Source organism: Colossoma macropomum, unplaced genomic scaffold (genome assembly GCF_904425465.1).
Source record: "Colossoma macropomum unplaced genomic scaffold, Colossoma_macropomum, whole genome shotgun sequence".
NCBI classification, from domain to species: Eukaryota; Metazoa; Chordata; class Actinopteri; order Characiformes; family Serrasalmidae; genus Colossoma; species Colossoma macropomum.
The window spans coordinates 6,820,435-6,844,434 of NW_023494797.1; the positions used below are offsets into that span (position 1 = coordinate 6,820,435).

Genomic DNA, 24,000 nt, shown 5'->3' on the forward strand with positions numbered 1-24,000 from the left:
AATAATGAATAGCCATTTTCTTAGTTTTTGTTTTTTATTGATACACTACATCAGAAGAGCCTACAATGCAAAGTATTCCCTTTGGATAATTTCAAAAAGCACAGCAGTCTTAAAAATTACAAAAGGTTTAAAATACAAAATGTACAAGAAATGACAATACAAGGCTCTGTAAACAGCAGCTCAACTTGTATTTCCCTTTTATTTTACAAAATTATATATATATAATTTTTATTTTACAAAATTATATATATATATATATATATATATATATATATATATATATATATATATATATGCGCATATTCCCCCCGACTTTAGGAATGACATCCATGATTTCAAAGTATCAAAAATAGAGTTGTAGAGTCTGTGTTGTCATCTGTATGTAAAATGGGAACACATTGTTCGCTCTTTGGTTTTGAAGAACAGGACGAAAAGTAGGTGCTTGATGGGAGCCCTGGTTTTAGTCCCGGAATTTCCATGTTTTCCGTTTTGCCCTCCTATTGCGGATGATTTTTTTAAAATGCTACTCCTAAATCAAACCCAAACATTCAAACACATCTGTATATCATACACGAGTTAAGGCTTTCCTACTGTATATTTGATAGTTTAAATTAAATAAGTGGCATTGAAATCACCTGGTACTACATGGGTTTACATACACCAACAAAACTACACATATATATATATATATATATATATTTATATATATTATGTATAAATGCAAGAGCTGAATATCAAACATATCTGCTATTTTTAGTCGATGCCAAATATTGCATCATCACGTTACTGTCTGTCTCCTTGCATAGCCTAAATTCATCCATGTGCTTTTCTCACCACTGAAACTGAACGAATTTAAAGAACAGTTACACACACATACACTCTTAAGACACTCACTCTAGTCCTTTAAAAGGCAGGATTACACTCACACACACACACAGTTCTCGGATGTAGAAAAAGAACGTCTGGCATACTAAGCTACAGCTAAGCTTCCCTACAGCATCTATGTCTAGAGGCATCAAGGTTTTCTTTTTTAGTTTGTTTATTTTTTTCAAAGGCAACAGGCAGGTTTTTAGTGCATAGCAGATCTTTTTCATTCTCTTTTCCATGTTTCAACTTATAACAACAGTCATTAATACGGCTTAGTCTCAAAGACCCCAAAAAAACCCTATTAAGTGGCTTTACCAGTTTACAATAGAAAAATATACACACAATAGTTATTACTTTCAAATCAAAGCTTTTAAGGCAAGGAGCCAATACAGTTCTTCATAAATTTGTTTCTGTCAAACCCCAGTTATGGTATTACGCTAAAAATACATATCTTACAGAAAGATAGCACCCAATCAATTCATCTAGAGTTTGAGACCAGTCTCTATCCCATTAATCCTTGAATTTTTCTCTTACTTTGGGCTATACTTGCTGCATGTCCACTTGTAAGCACAAACACTGATTTTCACTGGATTTGCAATCAAAATAGTACAATGCTTTATATAAAGGAGAATTCCACCAAATTCCACCTCAATCTCTGAGATGTAAACAAAGTCATTCAGAGCAGTCTGATGTGAAATGGTTCATAGTAGAGAAACTTACCAGCTGGTGCTGATAAGAACCAGGAATCACAATGTTTACAGCACAACTACAACCAATTTATTTACTATATAAAACAAGCAGTAAACCTACATGTATCTTCTGTGTTTTTACATATAATGCTGATTATGGTAAAACAGCTAAATCTGGAAACCAAAGTTTGGTTTGGGTGGCAAAACAGCCTTTGTTATGATTCCCCTCTGTATTTGTCATTAACTAAGCATACATTACAGCAGTGTTTAAGGTAGAAACTTCCACTCTATAAGCAGCCTTTTATCCAAATAACGCCACCACACTACTGGTAACCTTTGTTAGCTCTTTAATGAGGTTTTCAATGTTACATTAGCACCAAGCTAGAGTTGCTATACTTTGCTGTTGATTACCTACCCTGTTTTTAGGTAATCTGTGGACATTTGAAGCTTCTAAGATTCAGGAAACATTATGTTGTACTTTTTATGTTGCACTCTGAACATTATATATTAGCCTGTTAGCCTGTAATCAGTATGTTGAGCTGGTTGTTAAACAAAGCTGTGTTCTTATGTGGGGTCATGTTTAAAATGGTTTCAGGCATTTTACTTATATACATACACATGAAATTTGTGACTACTAAGATGTCTGCATTAGTAACATCCAGCATTTTCTTTCCACTTTTGCAAGTTTCTCCAGAACTGAGCATTTCACATTAAACTACTCAGAGTGACTTTGTGTCTTAATGTTTGAATTAAGCAGACATTTTGAAAAATCGATGGAATTTCCCTTCACAATCAGATCTATCTTTTTTGGCTACCACTATAAAACAAAATGGCTGGACTCGAAAATGTGGTTTCACTTGTTCCAATGTCCATTTGGGACACAAAGTTCAACTTTGTGTCTCACAGCATTTAGGAAAGCATACTGAAGAGTAGATAGCTGTTGATTGTCAAGATTGTAGAAATGCAGCCTTTTGCAGGACCAAGAGAAAGAGCTTTCCCAACCACTTCAATATGGCCACCGTTGAAAAAACATTAAATAAAGATGCTATCTGGACTGTTTCTGTTATAGATCTGAGCGTGATTGTCATTTGAAAGGCACACTGGAGTTATCAGCTTACTGAATAAATCGATTCATCTGTTTCTATGCATTTCTACTGAAGTATAGACGTCTTTAGAAACTATTCGATTTAGTTTGTACATATTGCGCTGTAGGAGTTATATTTGACCGACACACTTGATCACACTCGCAGAATAGCTTGACTCCAAATGGGACACTCAAACCTGATTGAGAACATTTAGACCATGTCCTCAGCACAAAATTCAGCCTCAAGAAGAAGAAAAAAATAGACTGAGGAAGGAGAAAAGAAACAAGAACATCTATACTCAAAACTTTTTTTCAGTCAATCCAAGCTGCTAAGTTTATAAGGCATTTGTTCAACCTGAAGAGGAGAAAGAGGGGATCATATCTACAGCTCAAAAAGGACACTAGAAATGTGTGGAATGTTGCATATTATTCACACGTCCGCAACGCTCTGGCTTGTCCTCCAGAGGGCGCCACCAGACTGTGCTGATTTCAAGAGGGCGCGCTTAGGCTGGTTAAAGGGGCAAAAAGTGAGGGTTGATTCCTCTTGAATTCCGTTCCATCCATTCCAACTCAATCCCAGACACCAGCATCTACACATATTCTGCCATTATGGTTGATGCAACTGTGGGTTTATATTGCATACGCTAGTTATAAGGATCATGGGCTGCATAGTTTGCTCGTTTTCATACGATGGCTGATCCGAAACATCTTTGCCGTTTGAAGAAAAAGCCTGAGAACTACTGTAAAAAAACAAGCAGAGAGAGCGAGAGACTCGACTTATTCAAGCTACGTACTGAGAAATATGCATGTTAGGAACAACCACATACCAATATTATCCTGAATGTTTGTGTTTGTGTGTGTGTGTGAGCTCTCTCTCCCCCAGAAGTCTTCTTATGACATCTCTCTTCATGCCTGGTGGGTCCAGAGGAGGCGAAGGGGGAGTCTTGGCCCAGCTGGATGCCAGCGAGGGGCGAGACGTCCCTGTGCCATGTGTGGCCTGGCTGGATGTGTGGATGGAAGCGCTGTGGCTGCGTCTGACTGAGTCCACAGCTCCGCAGGGCTGCTCACACACTCTGCTGCCTGGAACAGAGCAGCAGGCGGTGGGCTAGGACTGACTGTGTGCCGTTGAGGTGCCATGAACCCCCGGAGCCTCAGACATGTCTCTGCCAATGATTTCATTCACTGTAAGGCACAAAACAAAGACAGAAAAGCCAGTTTACATCATAAAGAACTATAGTTACAGCTAGTTACAGTTAATGCGCTCCTGCAGTTTTCTAAGCAGAATACAAAATTACTGAAAAAATAGTAATATAAACATAAGATTTCTACATTTCTGTATTATACTTATTGTATAATAATCTATAATGCTTTCATCACCATAATATTGCTGTAGCACTGTTACAGTAACCTGCAAAATTTGTGCAGTTCTCTGTACGTAAACAGTAAACGTCTCCATTTATTAAAGGTGTAATGATTTCAATATTTAAACAAAATCAAATTAGAAACAATGTGTCCAAATTTCAGTCTCTTCTGAGAGACTTATTTGCCATCTTGTTAGGAAACCACTGTTAATCATCAAGACAAGGCATCTGGGTGCATTCTATCAGTAAAGCATATGGGGAATGGGGCAGGGCCGATGATATGGACACTCCCACATTAAAATTACACTTCAGTTCAAGGGATTAAAATTTGTTTTGGCCATGTCATGCATTAGAAATCTTCTGTTGGAGAACTATTGTTTATCTGAGCCAAACTAATGAGTGTAGTTTATAAATAGAGTTCTGTACAATCACATGTTAAAACACATAAAATTACAGACACTGAATAGAATTCTGACCTCAGATTTGAAAACCGTGTTGAACTTGAAAATACATATATCTTTACAGCCCTACAACTCACAATAAGATTCCTACAGAAATTCTTATAGATTTATTATAATTTACTACAAGATTCCAACAGGAATCCTATCGAAATTCCTTTCGGGAACTTTACTGTTACATTCCCACAGGTCTTATAGATTTATTAGAGTCTACTATAAGATTCTAGCTGTTGATACTTAGCAGCAGCTCCCATGGCAGTAACAGCTTGAGCTTAAATAAACTGCTCTCTAAACATGTTGCAACAATAACTCTTATAGTTTTGTCTCAATATATGCTTTTTCTATATTAACCCAACTGAAGAAAACGTACCCATCTGACATTCTGTTTGTTGTGACGTCAACAAATGATTGTGAAAGCAATGTGGGAAATAACTGCGGGCAGCTCGGGCGATTATGTAAAAATTCTGACAGGCCTACTTGTAAAGTAGCAGCATCGCTGGCTTGTACACTGTTTGGGATCAACCAAACTAATGATTTGTCAGCAGTGTTGATCTTTTTTTTTTATTTATTTGCAACGTGTGTAATGTGTCAAACTGTCCTTTGACCTGTGGGAAAGTCTTTGGTCAGAGATTGTCTGATTATAGTTCATTAATAATGGGCTATCTGGATAATAGATCAGCCTACGTTCCTATTTTTTCTCTAAACATGGTTCACACGAATGTGGTTTTTGCATTTGCCCTTTATCAAAATAGTTCAGCTACCCCAAAGCACCTGCTGTAAAATATTCCACTACTGAAGGCAAAGCAGGCAGAGTCTCTTCACCAGAAGAGGGCAGTGTTGAACCGTGCTGAGTGTCATTTGTGCCAGCGGTGCATGGTAGAGTAGCGCCACGCTCTTAAGAGCCAACGGAAAGACAGAGAACAGCAAGAGAGAGGAAGAAAAGAAAAACCTAAACAAACTCAAGACTTTGGTATGTGACGCACTCGCGGCAAATGGAAAGACAGGTAGAACTATTCCATTCAGTGGTTGCAGCAGCATAGCCACGAATAGATTGTGTGTGAGAGAAATAGAGTGAAAGAGAGAGTGTCAAAGTGTGAATTTAGACAGTAGCCGCCAATCTTCTATGAATATAGTCTTCCTTTTGTTTTAAAGCCTGTTTTAGAAGCACAGAGCCTTAGTTAATTATGTTTAATGGGCCTTGGGTACATCATGGCTTGGCTTTGTGAGCACTGTTAAAGTGCTACATAAAAAAATCCACTCTTTTAACATATGCTCCTTATCCCATGGAGCACTGAAGCGAGTGGAGTAATTACTCCAGCAGACTGGAAGACAGATATTAAATAAATAAGTCAGCATGTAGCCCGACATGGGGCCGATTTTTCAATGGAACCGCTGACTGAGCTGTGATCGTTGCAGTGAAACCGAAGCCGTTTCTCCTCGAACATTCTATTGGCTGAGCCAGCAGTCTCCACATGCTCCATTGGCCGAGCCAAAGTCTCCACACGTCTTATTGGCTAAGACACAGCAGGCAGCTCAGCGAGGGTTTCTTCAAGACTACCGCCACACAGTCAATCAACACAGCCAGTGCTCAATAACTACTGCTCCATCCAGCACACACAGAACAGCACAGACACCCAGAGACAGAACAATACACTGTACTGTGCGTAAGTCTTAGGCCAGCCAGGAAAACAGTTTAAAACTATTGATCTGGGCCCAGTTTCCCAAAAGCATCTTTGTGTTAAGATCAACTTGGTAGAAAGAATGTTCAGTGTGATGTTCACTCTACCCATTAAAAACCATCTTTGTGCTAAGATGCTGTCAGGAAACCCAGCCCTCAACAGTAAAGGTGTTCTGTCTGTACAATATTATAACAGAATGAATACATCAAAGTGAGCCTGAATTTTTTTTTTTGCCTTGTTAATTTACGGTCATATTAGGGATCATCATATCGTATTAACACCACTAATACCTGATCCTCCAGTATCTGCTGATACTGTGTACTGATTCCAATCCTATCTCTTTTTAAGGAGCTTATAAATACTGATATTTACACTGTTCCACGTTTAAATTTTTTTATTTGGCAAAAGCGGAGCTGTTTCACAAATAAAACATACTAAACTTGAACAAATTACATTTACTGGCTGGACAGCTACATTTGAATCATTTCAGAGCTACAGAGAGTTGCTGTGCTCTTTGGCATGGCTTACCTTTAGATGCTTAATTAAATTTGATGTATTGAAATCCTAGTGATGCCACCCCTTGAAATACTGGCGTTACAGATTTTGCAGTGAGCATTTTTACTGCTGCTAGTCTCAAGCATGAATCCTACACCGCCAGCATGTTGTATACTTCACTTAAACTCTATCTACTGGTGCGTAAGCAAGCGTCACTCAGTAGTGCACGCGTGCATCGGAACTGTATTTAAGTGCCAGAATTGGGGTTAATAGCAATATGTACACAACACTATGCCACACTATTTAAAAGACAAAATTCTTGTTTTTCTGTGATCAAAGTGTATCATTAAGCAACAATGATCAGCTAGCTTAGAGACTTGGTCTTATCTTCGTATAGAAGGAAAATGCATTAGTCATGTTCCAATTTCCAATTCAAGTTTTTCAATTCATGTAATAAATTAATTTAACAGACAGTCAATACTACAGTAAAATGTAATCCAACTTCTCAGTGCACCCTAGCCATTGCATGAATATATTCATTGGTAATGTATTCAATGATTAAACTTGTTCTGAAGTATTAATTAGCCTAACTAGGTATTGGATGGTAACTGTAAATAATGGGCTTAACAGACATACGATTGCAATTTGTTATATTGATGTTTACAAATAAGCATTACTGTTCAGATAATTGTCTTTAAATATGACTTTCTCAGGTGACCCAATACTATTGCACAGTGCTATAGGTGTGGTAACAAAAGGGAGGAAAAAAAAAAAACAAGAAAAGAAAGCAAGAGACAGCCACACTATACGGAGATGGAAGGTTCTAACCCACTTACAAAACTACACTCTTTAAAAGGTGCCAAAAAAGGTTCTTTAGAGCAATGCTTTCGAAGAACTACATTTGTTTTCCTCAAGAACTTTTGAAGGAACGGTTCTTTAAAAATCTCAAATGAAACCACTCAACTGAAAAGCTCTTTAGGGAACTGAACATGGCACTTCTGTGACACTGCACCAACTAAGCCTTTTTGGCACCTTTATTTTTAAGTGTAAGACACAGAAAAACCACAAACATTACTAAAGAAAAAGCTTAGACAACTTTAGCTTCTAGAGGCTGGGCTACTGTACGCACACATCAGTGAGTAGTTGCCCATGCAGGCGGCTTAATTATAAGTGCACTCCACACTCAGACAACCTCTGACCTTCCACCTACTACGCTACAGCTCCAAAGCACAGTCTTAACCACCAAGGCTCTAAAGGCAGGCTTGTCTCACTTAAAACCCATTTTACACAAAAGCTACAACAGGTGAGCTATTTCAAACAGCTCTGAACAAAGGCCTCACTCTATTTTTGTCCCTTAATGCCTTTGTTCTATGCCTCTGCTCTAAAACAACATTATACTGTCAAGAATCTGAATGACAGAGAGGCTAATGGATTAGAAATGACCAAAAAAGGATTTTTGAGATGATAACCAATTACAAAAAGTTTAATTGGGGGCATAAAGGGAAAACTGAGGGAAGCTAAAGGCACCGTCCAGAAGACATGTTAGCATTTTAGCTTTGGGAAAGGGCAGAATGCTGAAGATATTTGTCTTTCCCTATATTTAGAAAAAAGGAAGAAGTTTGTCTTCATCCAGTTTTAACAATATAAAGAAGAAACCAAAACTCTATAAGGTCTGGTAAAAAAAAAAAACATTCAAAACATACAGCCTCGCTTTGTGATTGTTCTTCTGAACTTGTGACCCTCTGATCTTTCAAAAAAACAAAAGAACAAAAAAGAGCTCTAAATGTCAAATAAGGCTTAATTTAGCAGCAGTGTGCATTAGCACATATAGGATGTGATGTTATTTTGGCTGTGGTGTTCTGAGTGTTGTAAGCTGCTTCTGGGTGTCGTGTGCAGTGTTTTCATTTATGTGAGCTGTGTACAGTGCTGTTTACTAACACACTAAGGTCTTTGGAAGCTAGCATTTTTAAGTGTGTACAGATTATATATAAATTTTTATAAGTATAAGCATTTATATTTGTGTTAATTGTCCCTTTCGTTAGCACTATCATGAGTTAACATGTTAATAGATGACTTCAGGATGCAGTTATGTATTTGTCTTAGCTTTTGCAGGGATTGGCTGTAGGTGTATGTTTGTATGTGTTTAGGAAAATGAAAGAAAAACAGGGCTAACCTACAGGGGCAACAAAATACGAAGGTTAGGGGTATGTGCGTGTGTGTATATGTGTATGTGTGTGTGTGTGTGGGTCATTTTGGGCCGTTTCTTTTGGTTCATTCATTATGAAATTTACACATAATTTAAAGGATGACAGGCATTTTTAAATTATACCAACAACTGAAAATCGACAAAAAATGGAGATATGATATATATATATATATATATATATATATATATATATATATATATATATATATATATGTGTGTGTGTGTGTGTGTGTGTGTGTGTGTGTGTGTGTTTGTATGCATTTGTATGTATATATGTATATATATATATATATATATACACACACACACACACACATCAGCACACTTGATTTAACATAATGAAGCACTGATTAACCAAAGCAGATGCTGGACGATGACAACTAATGAAGTAATACTGGGTTCTCTGAGAAAAGGAAACGATTGAATGAACTTGCTGACATAAAATAGTGTTTATCTGAGCAAATAAATGCTTGTCGCTCAGATAAATAGCTTTTTAAATCTCATTTTTTTGTTAGGGGCCTAAAACGGTTGCATTGTATGTACGTCTGACTCACGTCGTTACACAGTATAAAAACAAACTTCTCTGTGTCTGTGTGTGGCTATATTTATTTATCATATTTTGTGGGTATGTATTTGTGTACAGAAGTTCCTCTTATTGTCGTGTATTGTTCACTGTGTTGCTTGTGTGTGAGTGTAGAGGTTAGTGCGATGTTTAAAATGCCCGGCCGCTGCCTCAGATCATCCTGTTCGTGTGGGCGTGTGTTTCTTCCTCTGGTATGAGCTCTTCACACGTACAGGCCTGCTGCTGTGGGCCGACACCACGACTGCTGCTGCGCGCTAACCCACTCCGCAACAGCAGCAGCAAGAGCAGCATGCCTGCCTCCTGCACACACACAATGCAGCATGCACCTCTCACTACTCAGAGCAAAGGGAATGGCGTGCAAGCCAGGGCAACTCAGCACTTTCGGAGTAGTGGGAGTTGTGAGGGAGGGAGGCTGGGAGACCAGCGAACCACAAGTAAGGATTTCAGAACGAAAAGAGTGGGTGCTGTCATGCTGAAGCGAGGAGCATGAGAACACAGTGGCCTTCTAAAATTCAAAGTGCTGAACGCAAGACTCAACGTGCGCATGAAAAACAAAGTAATAAAGAAAGAAAGATTGAATTTGCATACTCAAAAACCTGGTCTGTCACTATGGAAATTAAAACAGGCCAAGCAATAAAAATGGACTTAACTGAACAATAATAAACAATGTCTTTCAAAGATTCAAAAATACTGTAAAAATATATGGAGGCCTTTTAAAAAGACTTCATTAAAAAAATACAGCGCTGTGCAGAAGTTTTAGTCAGGCGAGGCGTTTTCTCTCAGTAGTAAATGTGTGTTTGTCAGTAAAGACACCATAAAAAATTAAAGTAAATACAAATAAACATAAATACAGTACAATGTAACGAGAACATTGTGTTTTTAAAAAGTTATTTATAAAATGGTTAAAAGAAAACACCTAGAAAAACACAGGTTTGGTTCCAGACTCCTCGGTTTACTCTAGTCATCGCATGTATTTGTTAAATTCCATGAACAGCACATCTGATTTAACTTAAAGGACTGATTAGATAATCTATAGCTTCCTTCAAGAACTGGTCTGGAAATGGCCAGGCTACACATTGACATATAAAATCACAATGTATTGTTTATTTGTATTTATTCTAATGTTAATATTTTCATTAACAAATTTCAAAGAAAGAAATACTGCCTAGGTGAATGGATTTACATAGCATTTGAGGAGATTCCTAAGACTTTTACATGGTGCTGTATATAAAATAAAGTAACACAGACTGCTGAAGGGCAGCATTCACAAGCCTACACAACACCTACATAAGCCTTTCATGAAAACTCACAAACATATTTAAGGCTTATTCCAACAAACATCAATTGTCATATTTATTGAGGAGAAATGACATCAAAATGAACAAAAGCACACTTTACAACAACTGATGCTTATTATAATAAGCCTTTATAAACATTCATGTAGGTTTATGTCAGTTGTCATGAAAGGCTTCTGTAGGTGTCTCATAGACTTATACAAGCTGCCCTTCACTAAAATCTTACCAAAAATACAATGTGGCAAAAAATGCATATGTAAATTATGTAAGTATGGATGTAAGTAATAAGCATGTACATTAGGAAAATATAAACCTGACAACTAATAATTGCTGATTCAAATTTAATTGATCATTTTCATTACAGCCTTACTGATGACACACATTTAAAGACAATTCATGTTTCATGCCAATTTTAAATAAAAAAGTCACAAATGTTATAATAGATAAGTATACAGTGGGGTCCAAGACTGAAAATCTTGTTTTCATTAAATCCAGGATTTAAAGGACAAAGTCTTAGTACTTGAAAACTGAAAACAAAGAAAGAAAAGTTATGACAAGTAAAGTGTGGAAGATTCTAGATTCTGCACTATTCAAATTTAAGCAAATGCATGACGCTGACCATGTGCTATTCCTTCCATTGGTTGAATTTCTCATTAGAGACTTCTGTCACTGTTAGTGATCAGCTTGAGTGCATGTCATTAAAGCATAATGAGAGAAATACTGAATACTACTGTGAAATTCAAGTTACAATTTCAAATATTTTACTGTTCACTCAGATTGTTATGCTGATAACAATTTGTAATGAAAAAAAATGTGCTATTAAATGAGAAAGCAATGCAAATAGAAGCATTTTCACTAGTGGTATTAGACTTTTGGACCCCACTGTATGTAAATCAAAAAGCAGGATAAAGTACTTTATTTTAAGAGTGGCTCAATGTGTACAGACAAGTTTTTAATCAAGGCCCATGACAGTGATATGCTGACAGAGTTTCTGGGCTTCTACATTTGGAACTGGGTCATTTTGGAAAGAGCAAGTATGGACTGCATTCAGACTTGGTGGAGTTTTTTAATGAAATGAAAAAGACTGTTTCCACATAAATATAAAATCTTTTTCTCAGTTTTTCCGTTTCTGTAAACACACGCACGCACGCAGCGGTAACAACACATTCTTAAACTTAAGTTGGACGTTATTTGACAGTAGGTCAGATGAGGACATGACTCAGTTCACCAACTGTCACCAGAAGGCACATAAATTAACACCGTAACCTACTGCATATGTTCAACAGACTGATTTCATTTATTTCAATGTCTGGCACCTTGTGCAGACTTGTTACACTACCTAACCAAGTAAATCTGCAATTGTGTAGGCACGATACATGTGATTCACGCATTATGTGCATCATAATATAGGGTTTAATACAACACATTTCCATGACATAATTTTTCCACCTACCCAATGTTTCTGAAATGCAATCTTAAGCTCCAGAAACTCCCTACTGCTAACGCCACTCAACTCTTGCATCATTCACCTAGACAAGAAAGTCAAAGGCTGTAGAAAAGATTAGATGTTCAATCTGATTATATGTGGTGCCCTCAAGCAAAGAACAATCATCCTCAGTCTCACCCGTATCACAGGGCAGACGCGACTGTTCAGTGCTGATGAGCGTGTGTCATGCTAAAAGTAGATTTGCTGCTGATACACTACTGTATATAAACTATTGTATATATAGCACTACACTTTTTATACAGTACTGTGCAAAAGCCAGTAATGTGTTTGGAATTACTTGGCATATGAGAAGCAGAAAATGCAACCAACTTCTAAGACTGACCTTCAGAGGTGTGGGAAAATATTCCTGGAGATTTCTTAGAAAACCTGACAAAGGAAGTCTCTGAAAGCAAGAACGTAAGCAGTAATAAAGGGAAAAAGCAGAACACACTATATACTGAAAGAAGCCGAAAAATGACTAACTTGTACATATTAGCCGTTTTGACTGAAAATTAAATTTCACAGGACTGTATTAGCATTAGCATGGTTTCAATAATTTTACATGTGAGAGATGAGCAAGGTTTTTTTTGAGGAAAACAATATTGCACACATTTGTGACAATATGCTTAACAATACTTCGGAATAATGCTAAAGCCCTTTTGTTGTGAGGTCAGCACTCATCAGCACTCAATTCTTTCAAGGGTTTAAACGAGTTTAAAAGAGTTTCAATATGTGCTTCTAACATCTTTTAAAACACGTTTCATTTTTTCATACCAAGGAAGACGCTGATGATCATGAAGCTGATTGTTGCAAAATACACCATAAGTAAATTAATGTATATTTTACTATAATAGGTAATTATACGTAGCTGTATATAGTAAAAAAAGCATTTAATTCTACTTAATTAAAAAGTAGCAGTGAAAAAAGAAGACTTTTTCAAGAACGGCAAAGGAAAGTGTGTACCCAAACTTTTGATGCACCATGCATGTTTCTGAGTTAAAGTGGATCAAATTACAAACATATTACAGCGCACATGGACACGGCTTCACAATTTCGGATGACTCAGTCGAATACGGGAAGCCATTGCTGCACTGCTTCGTTGAAGGATTTCAGAAAACATTTCAGCGTCCTGTTCCCCCACATGTAAGAAAGCATGATTCATCTAGAACATCTCTCGCAGATGCCACACAGCTTCAGCTCACTCTCAGAAAGAGGGGATCCTCTTTGGAGGACTGCAGGGGGACACCCCTTATTTGCAATTACAAACAGTAATTCTGATCGCACCTCATATACATTCAACTCCCAGTATGAGAGGTTTTACACAGTGAAGCTTGTGGCGGCCGATAGCGGACAGTTAAACATTAAGCCCCTGCTGCTCTGACTGTGTATCAGTGGATGAGGAGGCGATGGTGGGTGAGTGACACTTCAGCTGACCACTCAGGGGGCTGCTTTAGGACTTGTTACCCCTTTTGGTCTGGTGAGTTATAAAAAGGGGGAATTTACGACTACTAAGGTTAACAGTAACGCCATGCTGATTTTCCCCCTCCGCTGCAAAAACAGCAGCCTTTCTTTGTGGTGCAGATTCAGGTATTTTGAACTATAACAGGGGACATTTGGCAAAACTCTTGTTTATTTCAGTTTCAGCTGATGCTCTGTAGTCTAGTCTGACTGAGTAAAATGACATAGGCCGTGACCAAAAAGGGATCTTTACTAATATTAATATAGTGCTATTTAGGGGTGAACTATTCAGTTCACTAAACAACAGTACAAACACATGATAAATGAATTCAAACACTTGCTAATCAATATCCTGCATCATATTCACCAGTCGCATTATTTGCTTAAGCGAGGCGGAAGCTGGCTTCTTAGTTGCAGCTGTAGACGTGGGAGTAACGTTTTGAAAAGTGCAGCCTTGACTCGAATAGGCATTTAAATCTTAGTCCAATATTATAACAACCTATAACAGCTATAAGTCAGTGTTTTTGCTGTATTATGAGCAGCAGGCAGTAAACATATTGGAGTCTTTGTTTTTAACTGCACAGAGCTGCTGTTTTGCCAAAGAGTTCAGAGAGTCTTAAAGACTCTTTGTTAAAGGATTTGTGACCACAGCTAACATTAGCTAACATTCCCTTGTCTGTTACTTAGTAATAATGTAGTATTCTACAATGTTCACTATTATGATTGCTTTGTGGAATTCTATTTTTCAATGCAGATACTAGGAGAAAAACAGCAGACATAAGTGTAACAGTGCCCTATAGTTGTGTAATAGTGCTCTATAACACAAATAGAGATTTTTATTTCAGTCATAGCCACACCCTCAAGAGAAGAAGCTCTTCAAGGGTTCTTCAGTAAACGCAGTGGTTACAGTCATATGCCCAAATTTAGTCATGACCAAGTTTTACTGATTAAGTGAAAATACAAAAAAACACATTCGTTACAGGGAACAAACCTACTTAAGTATTTTTTCTTTTCTAGTTTAACACCTAGTTTAACATTTGTTGATTTTTGAAAACATAAAATACAAAATATGCCATAACCTTTGCGAAGAACCATGATAACCCAAAGAGCCATTTTAATGTGCAAGTAGTTCTTTGCATGGTTAAACCGTTCTTGTTTATGATTAAATGGTACTTGTCTATGTTGGATAATCAACTGTATATGGTTCGTTAAAGGACCTTTTAACAAATGGCTCTACATAGTACCAAAAAGCATTCCATTTCTGTTATAAAGAACCCCCTTTTAGTGCTAGTACAGTACTTATAATTTTATTTAATTATTTATTTGACAAGTAATTATTAATGGGAAGTTGGTGTCTGGATCCAGATGTGTAAACACCTGTTTAATATAAGCTACATAAATCCAATTATATTTAACTAATTTAAAAGACTGTCTTTCTTGTTCATTTAATAGACTTAAGAGTCTGTTTGATAATACTTGAATCCATCCTGTGTTAAAAATTTAAATAAAACTCACCTACTAGTACTACTTCACTAATGTGGTATATATGCAGAACCTACTATAATAATATGAAATAATTTTATTAGTAAAATTTTCTTAAGGAATCTAAAAGCATAACAAGCAAAGCACATATAAATATATTGGTTATTTTCATCACTTATCAAGTTATGTTTCTATGCGTGAGAAAGGTATATGGAAAACTACTGCATAAGGCAGACTGGCGTGATCAGAGGACTAAGGACGTTCCATTCAGAGTAGCTAATGACAAGCACACATCTCACAAGATGCATGTGGCTAAAATATAAAACAGAAAGGAGACAAGACTGGCGAAACGCAGAGTCCAGCTGTTTTCTGGAAATGTTTTTATTTTGAGGAATGAAGACTTTTAGCCTACATGAGAGCAAGCGATGTCTATCTATCCTGTTGTTTCAAAGGTCAGTTTGGGGTCTCTTATGGGTGTGAGATTAAAGAACTTTTAAGTTGAACAGACATGTATTAAGTCTATAGGTCAGTGATTCATCAGTGGATTCCCCCTCCAAAAACACAGCAGTGATTCACTACTCCCTCACTTTGCTCACTGCATCTTCTTATTAGCAACCTTACTTAACCAACACAGACAAGTGCAGCCGGAGCCAGTAGAGGTCAGGCCCAGCAGCAGGAATAATTATGCAATTACCTTCTCCCAGCAAATAATATCTTTAGGAGGACACAGTAGGGAGTTAAGTAGCCAGGTTATATAATAGCCTTAACCTACTAACCAAATATCGAAGTTAAAATATTAACCGAGCAAACCACTGAGTACAGTGACATAATTGTAATATTACCAATCATGGAAAACTGTAAAACGCACTCCATGTGGTAACAAAGTGCCATGTATAGCAACTTTTAATAACTTTTAAATAAGTTTTAAATACGTTTACACATCCTCCAGAGTGAACAAATTTGATTATGACATTTTGCTGCACATTTTATTGCACTATTTCTATTTATTTGCTGCATTTAACATACACAAAAAACAAAACATAGAAAAATGTTCCAAAAGTTTTGCACAGGCCTATATGTTAAATTTAGCAAATAAAGAGCAACTGTGCATTAAAATGTGCAGAAGTGTGTTTTCTGTGGAGGCCGTGTTCACTTAGAAAATCAACAAAACATGTTCGGGTGCCCAAACATTTGCATATGACTGTACAGGCATCTGACAGGTTTATATCAGTCAATACTGCCTGAAAAGTCTAAATGGCTTGCTCTGCTACAAAATATGAAAAACGAAATTTGAAAGTTGTGGCTGCCTTGTAGGACAGAATAAGAACACAGAGCTGAATGGCTTTAAAAATAAAGATTCCTAAATTCCATCTTTGCTTAGATTCTAGGAAAAACTTTCTGACATTTACATTATGTAAAGGTTCTTCCAACCTTTAAAAGCTTCTTCACAGTCACACGTCTCATTTACAAAAATGGTTCTTTGACGGACCATCTTGAAAGGTTTTTTTGAGGAACTAAAAGTGGTTCTTCGATGGCATCGCTCCTAAATACTCCTATTTTTAAAAGCATATGAGTAATAAAGCTTTCAAAACGTAGCTGAATCAATGAGCACTGTGAAACTTTTGGACTCCTCAGTATGTGACAGTGATTCTGTAAGTCTCTTCAATAGAACCAATCCATTCACTCACAAACAGCAGCTGCCTTCACGTGACTTTGGTTTCTGGTCTGCACGGATGGAAAGTCTTTGTACTCACAAATGAAACCACAATGCCTATAAAAAATGACCGATCCAAACAAAAACAAACGTGTCACTCAGAGTTCGTCTGCAGAAACGACAAGCGGATAAACCCTGGATCAGAGTTTCCTGGCAAAAGAGCGTCATGTCACGATTCTAACATCTCAGCGGCCGAAACCCACAGCAAGGCAAACTGGGCCGACCGCAAAGCTGTAGCCTCACTCTGCCAAGACCTTCCTGCGGCACCCTGAAAGCTGGTGCTGCTTTCTCCACTTGTTTCTGCAGCAGACCAATGTTTTTACTGTTGCTTAATGAGCTGTGTTTGCCCCGTGTCCTGGATTTTCCTCCCATGCTCTAGCTTTTTCCCTGATCAGTGATTGCTGAGTGGTGTTATTAATTTGACTTGCTTGATGAACTGTGGCTACAGAAGGTAAGGCTAGAACAAGATGCATCATGGACTTTCCGATGTAGAAAGACTGGTGGAAACAAGCAAGACTACATCGCTGATCTGTGGTCAAAGCAGACATTGAAATAAGATGTCATGTTGAGATTAACACAATGACAAATCAAATAGTAGAATGTGCTATACTACTATGTGGAATTCTAAAACCTGTGAAACAGAACAGTAAAAACACTAAATTGCAACAATAACTGCTTTGTGTCATATAAATGGAATGCAAATCCAACTCTAAAATCAAATTAATTTCACACACACATCTGCAATTTCACTTCAATGTCAAAATGTGTAGGAGTGGCTAGAAAAAAGCAGTGCCTAGCTGCAGTTAACTGTACTCATATTCTCAAAACACCCTCTCAGTGGGATTCTAAATTGCTGTGGCCAAATGGACCCAATATTTTTAAAAATTTTAAACACTTCTGGTCGAGAAACCAAACATGAAATAATGACAAACCCAAAAAGAGCCGAAGCAAAGAAAAGGCCAAAAGAATACATCGTTCTTTCAAACTGAGTGGAAAGGGTGATTTCCCAAAGTGCTGCTATACTTGGACAGAGACGATGTGTGGTCAGAGGTGGCCTGCTTTGACCTTCAGTCTAGCCACTTGCAAACAAGAGAAGCCCTCATCTCTCAGTCTATGAATTCCAAACATTCAAGACCTGAACTACACGGAATGAGTTATGCAGACTTAATATGGAATAGCTGGAACACAACCTTGTATCTTTATTTTTGCTAGTTTAACTTTTATTATATCATTTGAAAACAGCTGCTGTCCTTTACACTTCAGAAAAAATTTCATGATGACCGAAATGGCCCTGAAAAATTTTTTTTTTTCAAAATAAAATTTTTTTTACAAATACAAATGTCTGAACTCACAATGGTTCAATTTGATTACAATTCTTTAGGAAATTATTAATTATGTGATGAAATGTCGAATTTGAATATTTTTGGTACGATTCAGAATTTATTTCAAAAATACACGATTACACGACTGGATACACGACTGTGACTGAAGAACTACTTAAACTGTAGATAAATACAAACGTCTTCTGTTGGATTATGTTTAAATAGGTTTTTAAAGATGTCAAATAAAGCCTATAGACTATGTAGCTTTTCCTCGTTTTTCACAGTATTATCTTCTAATTAAATATTTAAAAAAGATGTCTTTGAATTCTGTCCAACACTAACAGGGCCAACTGCAACGAGACAAAACAAATCTGTGAACACTTTTGTGATGTGGTTCAGGATAGAGCTGCAGACACATCGAATGTATCGCTGTGAGACCACATGACTGGCTGTTCTTCCTGAAAACACTCATTGACCACTCATCAGGAGCATCTGAGATTGATCAATGTGCTCAAAGTACACAATGGGCTGTTTTGTGATTTGTTGGGGTTCATTTGTTGAATACGAGTAAGCTCATTAACAGAAATGGTTGATTTTTATCTCATTTTCTTCAGTATAATTCACTGTAATTTATGTGTCTGGTGTGGAGTCTATAATGCATAGATCAATATTCTGATAACAAGGAGACAATGCATGATGAAACTCTAGCATCTATGCGTATATTTGTGTGTGTGTGTGTGGGGGGGGGGTGGGTGTACAGTGGTAATATGACCAAAAGACAGAAGGCTTTGGCTATTATTAACCCACATCAGCTCATGTCGAGGTGGCAGCTGCACTCAACTCAAACTGAAGAGCAAACAAAGCAGCGCCTACACACCCACACACACACACACACACACACATACACGGACCAGATAACTTCTGTGTCACAATCTCAAACACACAAACTCCTACGCATAAACAGAAACAGAAAATCAGATATATGAGTGATTAATTAAACACACAGGTCAATATGGTGAAAGAGAGACAGAGAGAGAGAGAGAGATCTTTTGTCGAGCTTAAGTCAGATTTAGGCTCAAAATGCAATGATGTGGTTCCAGTCAGGCTTGGAAAAAAATTTCTGGAGCTGTATTTGGGTTCAGACCAAAATTTCAGGCCAGATTAAAGCTCTAAAAGAAAATGACACAGCATACGCTGCTCCTTCTGTTCACAGCATCATCCAACACCATCAGAGGAAATATGGCGCCTGTGCTTATGCCTTATGCCCATATAATACACACACACACACACACACACACACACGCACACACACAAAAACAAGCAAAGTAAAGTGACTCACAGGTGAGGTGACCTTTGTACGATACCTAAAAACATGGGAACCTTAAAACTTTCCCTCCAAATTTAAACCACATAATGTATGCTAAAAACTGTCGTTAACTGTGTATACCATTTTTGTCCATCTGTCCATCAGTCTAGAACCCCTCCCTCCTCACCTCCCGAAAGGGACTACAGCACCTGAGCCATCTGCTGTCTTATACACTTACCCATGCTGACACACACACACAGGCGTGTATGTCCAAACACACATGTATAAAACATATGCACATGCACCCACTGACACTCACACATGCAAAATAACACCTGGGGCAATCCAATACAGACATAAGCTTTAGATTAAAGAACATGTACAAATGACAAAATAAATGAAATAAAACAAGAAATGTTATCTATTCTTAGGCCTCCAGGATTTTTAACATAGATTTTGTTGCTGCTACTCAAATCAGACATTTACCCTTTGCTGTGTGTAATATTCTGTTTTGGCATTACGACTTAGCTTGGCTTAAAGAAAAAAGAGAAGAAATCTTGATTGAAGTTCGTCTTTAGGTACACAAATCTTACACAAAAAGAGCATAAACTGTTACAATGTAGACACTGCAGAATATTGCACATAAATCATGAATAAAGCTAATTTTGTTTATTCTCAAAACAAAAAAGATGAAAATCTGCATTGATGATAAACACAAACACGAATATGAACTACTGTTTAATCTCACTTATTCAAGTATTCATTTACGTGTATGTGCAAACACATATACATAAAACATACGCTTACGTGCTCATTGATATGCATACATGCAAAATGTGCACAAGCAAACAAATATCAACGCAGTCACTCCAGAGCCACTGCAGACTCCTGGCAGTGCGAACTGGCACATTCTGATGCCATCAAATGGCAGGGAATAGATTATCTCCACATGTTCCCTCAGCACAGCACTTCAGAAACCAGTCCACTTAGCACATCTGTGCTACACACCGGTGCAGAAACAACAAAATATTAACTGACCAAAAAAATACCCCTCATTCACTGCCCTGGTTATAAAGTGAACTGAACGTTAAACTTGCGTATCACCATCGTAATTCCATCTTTGGGGGGGTTTATTTATCTGAAACCACCGGCTTTAAATTGTGTAAATACTTCATTCACATTTAATGTTAAAAACGTTTCTTCCTTGTCCTGTAAAGTTACCATTTTAGATAAGGATGCATGATCAGAATCAGCAGACTGTGGCTCCAAACACAATCAGCAATCGGCCCACTTATTACTTGCATTTTGTCTGATCTGTGGAAATGATATGAGCCACGTAAGTACACTCATGCTGTATATAAATGCTTCTGCTATATATATTATATATATAACTGGTTAACAAGATGTCCTGTGCAAATATACATGTTTGAGAGAGGATAAAACATAAACGTTGGCCAAATGAAAGTGAATGGATTCTGGAAACCATGTTTACGTTAATGAACACAGAGAAATCCTTTAGTCGCTGGACGTTACAAAAGGGAGATTCTCATGTCTAATAAGGTGGAAATGTTAGTGACGGAAGCTACTGTCGGTACTGATCTGGACTCGTGAGACTGGTTATGGTTTCTTTTTCCATCTGTTGTACCACTAAACCAGAACCAGGAAATACTGAAAAAAACTACACACACACCACCCACGTTTGATTCCGTCTGTCACTCCAACTCCAGTCTCTCAGCTCTCAGATTCTTTATCCTCTAAATGGATGTTATTTGAGTATTAGTTACTACAACAGCCTGTTCTGTGGTGTGTTTCACTTGTAGCCGGCTAACTACACTAGCATTAGCATCGTCAAATAGGGTACAGCTCAAAGCACCACAGAACTATTCTATTTTATATCTTTCTGTCACTTCAACACCAGTCATTTGAATATGTGCTCTCAGAAATGAGTCTTTGCCCTCCAAATGGGCGTTTTAATCAATCGTTTGCTAGAACCGAGCCTGTATTGTGGTGGGAGGCTGTGTACACTTGCGTTAGCTTAGCCTTGCAGGTTAGAGCTAAAAGAAGTACAGAACAGGCCCGTCTTCGGCTTTCTGTCACTGAAACACCGATCAGTCGACTTTGCTATTGCTCTAAGTTTTTATCATCTATACTGTGACAGCAGAGCACTGGTTAGTCGAACTGAACCTGCACTGGGGTGTCTGGATCTCTTCAGCTAAGTTAGTTAGGAGAGAGGACCTGGGTAGCATTAGCTTAGCTAAGGCTCCAGCTCCAGACACCAGAGGTTTAATTTTGGATTTCCGTTTCTCTAAAATCAGCCACTCAACTTCACTTCATCAGACTTGAGTCACTGTCATCTAAATTGGTGTCAGTAAAGCTTTTGTTAGTCAGAATCAAACCTGTTCTGTGGTGGGTAGAGCTTAGCTAATGCTAACCTGCTACTCTCTCCTGGTTATCCACGCCATTTAATATTTAGAAATTGGTGTTAGATTAAAGCTATGCTGGTTTTTGAGTGGTGGATTTAAAATTGTGCACCACTTTCATTTATTTGGCGTCCGAGTGAGAAAACTGAACAGATTCGATTGTTTTCCGGTTTGAAATAATGCAGCAGGATGTGGTGGCAAAATAACAACATAAACGTAGAACCAATCAGCAAACAGCTACGTTATTACATCATCCCACCGAATGTTTCTGTGGCCCCAAGTACGTTTAGCTAACTGTGCCAAAAAAGCCGTGCTGAGCCCAGTTTTTAAGCGTTCCGTGTCGAACCTCCGTGCTTAGAACCATTTTACCCTGCAGTGGAAAAGAGGCCTAACTTTTGACGTGCCACTTTATTTGTTCCTTGTTATTAACATACACAACTGACTTTGCATATATGGAAGTAAAATGCCAGTTTGGCCTAATAAAGAGCAAATAATGTTATATATTGTCACTTTTGTGACAAACCTTAATATCTCCAAAATGGTAACTCTGAACAAGACTACGTTTTCCAAGTACTTTTTGAGCATTGCTGTTGCTCCAGTAATAATTACAATTTAACATACTGTATAAAGTAGCTGGCAACTTCAACAAAAGAGAAACCAAAACAAACAAAGAATAAAAAAAATAAATATATAAATAATGGGCAATAAAATCTCGCAAAAATAAATAAATTGCTGCAAAAAATTGATTTCCAATGCATGCCTTTTTTGTAGATACATGATGAAGTGACTTTTTAATTTTTTATTTAGAGGTAATTATTTTAAACTCATGAATATACACGCATCAGTACAGTTTACAAGGCTGCAAGAAAGATGCAACATCAAAGTGTGTTCAAGTTTATGACCATAGCACCATGTCACTTGCATAGCTATATATAGTGTTCAAATTAGGACCTTGTGAAGTTCTAGTGAAATGTGATTCATAAAATGGAAGTAAATGGCGAAGATCGTTTAAAAAGGGGAAAAGCCTGATTAAGAACACAACCAGCAGCCTGACTGAGCAATACCAAAAAGCCTTTGTATTTTACCCGACTGAAACTTGCAAATGCGTCAGCTTGAGCAACCGTAAAACAGTGATTCATGACAAAGAGGAAGGACAGAGAGAAAGAGAATGCGAGAGTGTAGAGAAAGCGAGAAAGAGAAAGAGAGGAAGAGAGAGAGAGAGAGCAAGAAAGAGGGAGAGCAAAATAGAGAAACAGACGAGAGAGACAGAGAGAGAGAGAGAGAGAGAGAGAGAGAGAGAGAGAGAGAGAGAGAGAGAGAGAGAGAGAGGAGAAAGAGAGAGAGATAGATAGTGTGAATTCATCTCACTGATTAGAGCTGTGGTCTATTTCCAGAGCCGCTCTGACCTCCTTAAAGTCTCACAGATCACAGAACAGCACAGAAGCGTCATACATACACAAATCTACATAACACTATTTCTAGATAACAGAGTGTATGTGTTTCTGTATGTGTAATGTGTGGTTTGGAGGGGGGTAAGTGGGGGAACGATGAAGTCACTCCAGAAACAGGTCTAATAATTCACTCAATATGATCTTTTTTAATCCCATCTAACAGTGAAGGGGTGATTCTGTATGTGTTTGTTATCACAGTGTCTGGGTGTTTAGAATGACTGTAACAGTGTGGCTGAGCTGTTCTCATCCATCTGAAACATACTAGGCTTTATCTACTGTCTGCTAATTCTGGTAGTACAGAACTGGAGACAGAGAGAGCAAAAATAGGGATGCTGAATCACTAACAAAATCTTCTGCACTTGTAGCTTTACCTTTACACATCATTCTCTATAGTATGTTGATAATGAAACTATGAATGCACACAAGAAAATGCTTTGAAATGTATGAGAAATCAACTGTGTCATAAGTGCATTAGGACCCAACCAATTAGGAAATTGTCAGCAACACCAATTTTTAGTAGCTAAAAAGTCAGTGAATTTAGTATGAATATCCAATTGTAATTTAGATGGTTAGAAAAGAAACATATTTTAATAGAGATGCACAATAATATCTAACTCATATCAGTATCGGACAGATGTTTAGAT

General features: G+C 37.5%; 1 protein-coding gene across 2 annotated transcripts in view; it reads right to left on the bottom strand.

Annotated features, from left to right (window-relative positions):
- Positions 1-298: 298 nt before the first annotated feature.
- The window catches only part of nfatc3a (nuclear factor of activated T cells 3a), a 120,116-nt gene continuing 96,414 nt past the window's right edge, over positions 299-24,000 (bottom strand). For both annotated transcript variants that reach the window (XM_036584153.1, XM_036584154.1), the window contains exon 10: positions 299-3,822. In XM_036584153.1, coding sequence (XP_036440046.1) covers positions 3,746-3,822 — 77 coding nt within the window. In that variant the 3' untranslated portion in view covers positions 299-3,745. The remainder of the gene's footprint in view (positions 3,823-24,000) is intronic.